We start from the raw sequence: 8,733 nt of genomic DNA on the forward strand, positions 1-8,733 counted from the left end.
TACCATAAATTCAAACTTAAACTTGGTAACTATGGTTTTAACAATATATCAACTTGCCAGATGACCTCAACTATGGTTTTAATAATTCTGTGTGCTTTTCTTTAAAGCGGTTGTCCCAAACGGTTGTTCGTACTCAGCTGCGATGACCAGACGCCCGAGGCCAATATTTTCTACAAGATTTCCATGATAAGCGCCACATTTTCTGAACGGCCTTGGCCTCTGTTACCATGTGCTTTTTGTGTTTACATTCTCGGAAAGACCGTACGGTTGAATCGTTTGTCAATGCATGACCCATTACATTCCCGCTGCTCCTTGATATGCGGAGTGATATCTGCGCTTTAGACTCGTATGGTACTCTTGAGTTTCTATAAATTTACCTTCCTCCTCCTCTTGTAGTTATTTGAGAAATGGAGCCCGGGAGTGAAGCTTGCGTCTCTTCTTTGCTAGCATTCATTTTAGGCTTACTATGGATGGTAATGGCGAGGCCAGTAGAAGCTGCTCACCTGAATAATATTGCACATTATGCGTATTATGGCGGACGTGCATCCTCTATCTCTCACAATTATAAGGATGCTCTCACCAAATCCATTCTATTCTTCGAAGGTCAGAGATCTGGCAAGCTTCCTCCCAACCAGCGGATGAGATGGCGGGGAGATTCCGCCCTTTCCGATGGATCTGTAGAAAACGTATATTCAGTCAGCCCTTCACCTGAACATAGTGAACAGTTTTCTAATCTGGATTCAGTAATATCATTATCGTAGAAAGCCTGTTATGAATTGTATTGTATGTTCTCCCGCGTTTCACTTTTCATTTCATATTAAATTGCCTTGCAGGTGGATTTGACGGGAGGATATTACGATGCCGGAGACAATGTGAAGTTCGGTTTTCCAATGGCTTTCACGACTACCATGCTGTCATGGAGTGTTTTGGAATTCGGAGAGTACATGGGAGACGATCTGGACCATGCAAAAGCTGCCATTCGTTGGGCTGCAGATTACCTACTTAAAGCCGCAGCACATCCCGGTGTTCTTTACGTGCAGGTAATGCTATTATTCTTATGACTTTACAAACAATGAGAGGAGATCGTGCGGTGTTTATCGTCTATATTACGGATATATAGACACTGTAGCATGTACCATGGAATCATGTATATATTGATTATGGAATCTATTGGTTGGTAAGGCAGAGAGGAGAACACTCAAAATATCAAGTTTTTTCTATTGGTTATATATAAATTTGATGATTATAATGAATATGATGAAGGGTATTTAACTTTTTTTAGTCTAATAACTAGTCCAAAATAACTTCAGATGTACTGACACTCACTCTCACTCACTCTCAATTGGACTTTTTCTTAAATATAAATTAACTCGAATTCATTCAATTTAACTCAATTAACTAACATTAATTGATTTAACCATGCCTAAATTTAGCCAACTCTAACCTACTAGAGTAATTACAATTTCTTAACAATATTACAATTTCTTAACATGCTAGAGTAATTACAATTTCTTAACAATATTGACAAATGATGACACAGGTAGCCGATCCGAACATGGATCACAAGTGCTGGGAGAGGCCCGAAGACATGGACACACCTCGCAATGTCTATAAAATAGACACACAACATCCAGGCTCTGACGTTGCCGCAGAAACTGCTGCAGCTCTTGCAGCTGCGTCCATGGTATTCAGCACAACGGACCGTACTTATTCTCAGCTTCTCCTCCAAACTGCAACGCAGGTAAAAAGCCACAATTCAAATATCTCATATTCTCATCTTTTCATTCACGTCTCTGACTTTGTTGTTTGCTGAGGCAAGGTCTTCGATTTCGCGGACAAACACAGAGGCGCTTACAGCGACTCTCTCCAGTCGGAAGTTTGCCCATTCTATTGCTCATACTCGGGATATCACGTGAGTGTTAAATATATAAAGAGAGAGTGGGGGAGAGACTTACACTTTTCATTATCAACAATAGATTTCAAATAATAGAAAATGATAGGATCCTCGTGTGGCATGGTACTCTTTTGCTTGCAGGACGAATTACTGTGGGGAGCAGCATGGTTGCAAAAAGCCTCAGGGAGCGTATCATATCTCACCTACATTCAATCAAATGGCCAGAATCTTGGCGCTGACGACAACGTCAATTTATTCAGCTGGGACGAAAAACATGCAGGAACCAGAGTTCTTTTGGCTAAGGTTAATTTATGCACCAAACTACAGTCGTACTCATAACTATATTGGATTAAGGACGCATCATACTTGCCCTCTATATGTCCGAAAATCGTCATTCTATTCTCCAATCTTATTGTTCACCCCAAATGTTGCCTTCGGTGTGTAGGAAGTTCTGACAGAAAATTCCAAGTCCCTTGAGGAATACAAGGGCCATGCTGACAACTTCATTTGCTCTCTCTTGCCCGGAACACCATCTTCTCAGGCGCAGTACACACCAGGTTAAGCTTCATGAGAACTAACAATACTCCCTTAGAGCATTCACCTTATAAATTTCGTAGTGCTATGTAGCCCCTGCTGAGCGTAGCGGATTTGTTGGTTTCGACAGATGAAATAATTTAAACTAATTTATTTGATTTGAGGTTTTGCAGGGGGGCTGCTCTTCGACATGAGTGATAGTAATTTGCAATATGTGACGTCCACAACTTTTCTGCTATTTACTTATGCAAAATACTTGAGCGTTTCCAACCAAGTGATTAGATGCGGGAACATCATAGCTACTCCAACCCGGATACGTACTCTTGCGAAAAGACAGGTACAATCACTGACTACTGTTATTTTATACCTTTGCGGCGCAGACGGTGCTTTTAGGCCTACTCGTGATCGTTATCTTCTAAATTATATTTCGTAACAGGTGGACTATATACTGGGAGACAACCCTCTGGGAATGTCATACATGGTGGGCTACGGCGCCAAGTTTCCAGAACGTATACATCACAGGGGTTCGTCGTTGCCTTCCATATACAACCATCCCCAAAAGATATCCTGCAACGATGGCTTCCAGTCGTTGTACAGCAATGGTCCCAACCCAAACATTCTGGTCGGTGCTGTGGTTGGAGGACCCGACAACAATGACCGGTTTTCCGACGAGCGCAACGACTATGCGCATTCTGAACCTACCACTTATATCAATGCTCCATTCGTCGGTTGCCTCGCCTATTTGGCACAGCTCGGATCTTCGTTTTAGTAGCTGCATCCGTCTATATTCGGGTCGTCGTATTGCCATACTGTTCCACTTCTCCGCAACAATATCCTAACGAACAATAAGGCCCCACATTGTCTATCTGCTTCTACCATTATAAAATCTGCCCTCTATGCATATGTTTCTACTTTGCTTTCTTAGGATGAAGGAGATGATCTAGTCGATCACTATCTTCACCTACCAGTTGTAGAAAAGCATCGCTTGACCCACAAGCCATTCGATCGCATTTATAGAATCTCTGAGTTTCATCTCGTCTCATAATTCATATTTGAAAGAACTTAGGTCTAAATTATATCCACATGGTCAACATCGCATTACATAGATTTCAGTTTCTCTTTTAGTTACTACAGATCTCAGTCAATTCAACAACTTCGAATGGATAAAACGTTGAACTTAGGTCTAAATTATATCCACATGGTGAACATCGGATTACATAGATTTCAGTTTCTCTTTTAGTTACTACAGATCTCAGTCAATTACAACAACTTCGAATGGATAAAACTTTGCTAAGTATACAGAATAATAAAAACTATATTTTTGCCTTATCAACGCCATTTACCTCACCTAACACCACTTAAAAGCAGTTAGATAGATTGGAAATACGCTTGCATGCCCTTAAAATCAAGGTCACCTTTGACAATGTTCTCTTATCTCTGGCCAATGTATGATAAATTTTTATCGAAGTTTCAGTTTCTCCCTCATTCACTTTTACATATATATTTATATATTTATAAAAAAATTGTTTAATAATAACGTTAAGTTAATAAATTTAGTTACAAGTCTCATTTATAATTTTATATTTATATATATTTTTTTATTATTTTAAAATTTTTCGAAATTTATTATATTAAATTTGTATTTATTAATTAATTATAGGTTTGATTAAAGAGTTATGATAGGTCTTTTTATTGTGTTAAAAAAATATTCAAAATTTTTATTTTTTCCATAAGCTTTTCCATTAATAAATTTTAAGGTGCCCTAAGTATTTTATCTATGTAGTGTTCAGGTAAATATTTGCATTAATAAATTTTAAGGTGCCCTAAGTATTTTATCTATGTAGTGTTCAGGTAAATATTTGATTAGTAAATTTTAAGGTGCCCTAAGTATTTTATCTATGTAGTGTTCAGGTAAATATTTGATTAGGTAGGTTTTCACGTCAAAATTTGTAAAATTTGCTTAGTTTTTATGGGATGTTTAATTAAACATTTTCTTTATCAAAAGTACTATGTTTGCATTTAAATATTTGTGATAATATTTAAGTCAAATTAGTATAAATTTCATTAATGGGTTTACAATTTTTTTTCAATAAAATTATGGTTTTGTAGTTTATTTTGAATTTCAATATGTTGTTTATCAATGTATTAGTGAAGTGGGTTATTTAACATTTTTTTTTTTCTTGTAAAAAGATATTTTCATTAATAAAAAGAAGTTACATATATATAGTTTGAATTTCCAAACAACATAGAAAACTTTGAGTATTCAATGGGAAAATTCCTTTCACATTTACATGACTTTCTCACATTTAATGAAGTGTTCACCATCTTCTTGGATTCGTTCTTTATTTCTCTTACGACCTCATTTTTTTGGTTATTCGTTCTCCCTAGAGACCACCTTGAATCCATGGTGTGAACCCCAAAACTCAAGTGTGAGGAAATAGAGTCTAATTGCTTGCTTCTAAGATACAAAATCCTAGCCTCATGAACTAGGATGGCCAACACATCTTTTCCATTCCATGCTTCTGCAGAGGTAATCAATAGTGGATCATCCAAATCCATATTAGTGGATAATCCAAATCCATATTACGAGGGTTTTAGCTTCACCTTTTTCCCAAGACTAGCTAATCATCTCCGTTGGTGATAGATTTTGTTGATATTCTTAAAGATACTAACTTTTTCACAACATTTATAGGGTTTTGGGATTTACCTTTTGTTGTTCTAAGCTTTAAATTTTAATTTTTTTTTTTGGAGATTCTATCAGAGAAGAGAGAGCCCCAAGAATATATTTTTAAATCAAGTAATCTATTCAATTTGTGTTTTTTTGGGATTGTTTCAAGAATCAACTTACTCTTTCTCAAAAAAGTTTTCTTCAAACCTATAGTTCATATTCATCCAACAATCCCTAATAATAAAAATATGAAATATTATATATCCATATTAGAACTACACATCATACAATTAATATGAAACAATTTTCAATTCATATATATATATAAATATAAATATAAAGATAATATTGAGTTGTTCTATCGGCTCAACTTCATAACTTTCATTATATTAATATTAATAAAAAGCTTTTAGATTGTTTTTTATAATAATATAATTTTTATAATTTTTTATTTTATAGAAAATTATTAATATATCAATATTTTTAACAAAAGAAATTATAACATTAAAATATATAAGTGATATGTTTTTATTAAAAGTTGAAATGTTAATAGTAATATATATTTTGGAGATTAAAAATTGAGAAAGATTAATGTATTGTGAATTTTTTTTTTTAAATTTCACATTTAAAAAAAATTAATAGGTTAATATTAATTTTATAAAATTCAAAATTAAAATTAAAATTAAAAAAGAATCATTTTGATTTTTTAACTAGAATTTAAGGGGAAATTTAAATAGAGTAACAACTCAAAGAGAATTATAGAAAATTTTAGGGGTTAATTTTCCATATTATTTCCAAAAAAATTTGTGAGTTTTAATTTTTTCTAAAAATGATTCTCTCAAAATTTATGGTATTATAAATTTAAATATTTTTATAAAATATTAAGAAACATTTTACACTTTGCATATCAAAAACTAATAAAATTTAGCAAAGTGTCTAAAATTCACAATAAATTTCTATCTTTAAAATTTCCCAAAATATAATCTATAAAATTGTAAAATTGCAATAAGAATGTTAAATATGTTTGTTGTGCAAATTAATTTGAAACTAGAACGAAGTTATTGCTTGTATGATCTAATGTGCATGGTACATGGTAGATGGTTTTGGTAATGTTTGAATACAGTTTAAAAATGACATGATGACATATTTTAAGTGTCTCCCATGACGTGTTTGGAAGCACTACATGACATGTTTTAAGATTACCTGATGGATTGTATGGGGTTCTCCAAATTTTGGATATCTTTGTCTATTTAACACATTGATTCATTATATTTAAAATGGATCCATCACATGTTTTAATTCGGCATGATGACCTTTTTTTATTCTTTAATGCTTAACAGTGACTAAATTTCTAGGTAGTGGTTATGTGCTTGCATTTTGTCTGCAATTTTCTCATCGGAGGTCATGAGTTAGTGGTGTTTCTCGCTTGTTCTCGCATGAATCTCTTCTCTTTCTCACTTGGTTTTCCAGATACAATGAATAGTTTATTGGTCATTTCTTTCTGACCAAGAAAGCTTCGGGATAAGAATCCCAGAAAGAAAATATATGGGATACTCATTAATGGGATAGACATATTCCTAAAGGGGATCAACATTAACATCTCAATAGAAATACCGAAAATGAAAGTCTTATCAACAAATATGTCTTTTGGGATAGGTCATCAACATATAATGTGCATTTTTAATTTAGAAAGAGTTATACTATCAATGGAAGGGATGGAATGGAAATCTGTAAAAATCTATTAGATACTCTCTAGAGTCTACACTTTAGAGTAATAAAAACTAAATGGAAGGATGGAGACACTTGACCTAATTTTATGCAAAAGTATGAAATTAAAATAATAAGGTGATTCTTATGTTTGGATTTTTAGAATTCGAGAAGTCAAAGAATTTACTTTGAAAAATCGGTACATGAAAACACGGATGAATTCTAGTCTGTCAAATATCCATGTGGAATGTTAATATGGAGCCCCAAAAATGGCCAAAGAATGTTGCTTAGGGACATTTCTATAAACAAGATTTCTATTGTGATGATGGAAGCCATGATGCTCAAATTTTGCATTACTAGGGGATACATTAGTAGGACGTAAACCCTCATTGAGCTATATTAGCTACACCCTTTTCCAAACCATGGAAACCATGCCAGAGAAGGGACAAAATTTTAGCCAAATAGAAACTAAAAATGAGGGGTTTCAAGGTTCTACGTAAATGTTTCAAATATTTACAAATTTACTCTTAAAGGAAAAGGAGGATAACTCTAATATTTTCTTAAACTACCCCTTCCTTAAGATTAGTCTAGTCAACCTAGCGAGACATGGCCTTTCAGTAGAACTGACCCCGAGAAATTGGAAAATAGTCTAGTGGAAGTCAAAGATGTATATGGGATAATAGTGGACTTGGGTTTAGCATGGCTAAGAAATTTTTGAATCAAAATGAAATTCCCAATAAAGGGTATGGTGAGGGATATTCCACTCAATCAAGGAGACCTTCATAAGCTTATCAAGATATGAGGATCAATTTGCTCTCAATTCATGATAAATTCAGACTTAGTCACACTTGATAGTCACTACCAAGCCAAGGAAGGCAATTGAAGAACATAAATTAGGATACAATTTACTTCAGTGTCACAAGGAATCCTCACAAAAGCAGTCCCTTAGACAGTGTAACTATAAATACTGGTTAAGTTCATCTTTAAAACTTGTGGCCTTTGAAATTATTACTAGATGGAGGCCTATAATCTTGCTCAATATCTCTTATGAAATTCTAGAAAAAGCGATGACTATGCAACTCAAGTATAATCTGCATGAGATTTTAAGGTTATGGAAAACAACAATTATTATTGTCCAATTCATTTGTAAAATGTTAAATCTATTTGGGAAGTAATGGAATGGGTCCAATGGCTAAATTTAGATGCTCTTGTCATCAAGATAAATTTTTAAATAGCCCATAACAGGGTGTAATGAATTTTCATCCTTGCATTTGCAAGGCTCTAAGCTTTGGTCAAATTTTCAAAAATGCAGTTGAAATTTTATTTATAAAGGCCTAGGCATCCTCATCCACCAATGAGACCAAATCTAAAGAAATGGACTCTTCATAACTATTAGACGAGCTTGTCCCTTAGCCCTAAGCCTTTATGTAATAACTATTGCTACCTTAAGTTATTTATGCAATGAAACGAACCAGGGATTGATTAAAGGCATCCCTCTTCTAAAATATGAATCCATGTAATTACTGCATGGGAACTTTGTAGATAACTCTTTCTAACCATCATTAACAACGAGATACTATTGTAAAACACAATGGAGTGGATCCAGATTTTTTGTGAAGCCTTGGGCTTTACAATATAGAGGAATAAAACCTAGTGTTATTGAGGCAACCAGACCAATATTCAAAATGTGATTATGGTATAAGGATGCACTTGAATTCATCCTTTCAAATTTATTGGGATCCCCTTTTATTTTCAAGCCTCCACTAAAGAACTCTAGCTTATGATCATTCAAAGAATTGAGAAAAAATTTGATAAATGGATCACAAAGCCAATTGTCCTTGGTTGCATAATACCAAGTATGAAATAAAGTGTTGGTTGTGAACCATGGCTACCATTCTTATGACCATGTGCCCCTTCTTGAAATTCTTAC

General features: G+C 34.0%; 1 protein-coding gene across 1 annotated transcript; it reads left to right on the forward strand.

Moving 5' to 3' along the window:
* Positions 1-407: 407 nt before the first annotated feature.
* On the forward strand, positions 408-3,414 carry LOC149140668 (endoglucanase 1-like). The gene is made up of 8 exons (XM_089446613.1): positions 408-686; positions 834-1,040; positions 1,541-1,741; positions 1,820-1,912; positions 2,036-2,197; positions 2,340-2,451; positions 2,602-2,765; positions 2,865-3,414. The coding sequence occupies exons 1-8, from the start codon at positions 408-410 to the stop codon at positions 3,195-3,197; spliced, it is 1,551 nt and encodes a 516-aa protein (XP_089302739.1). The 3' UTR covers positions 3,198-3,414.
* Positions 3,415-8,733: the final 5,319 nt, after the last annotated feature.

This window comes from Pinus tabuliformis, chromosome X (assembly GCF_031772625.1).
Source record: "Pinus tabuliformis cultivar Carrire ecotype Pingquan chromosome X, CPIR1, whole genome shotgun sequence".
NCBI classification, from domain to species: Eukaryota; Viridiplantae; Streptophyta; class Pinopsida; order Pinales; family Pinaceae; genus Pinus; species Pinus tabuliformis.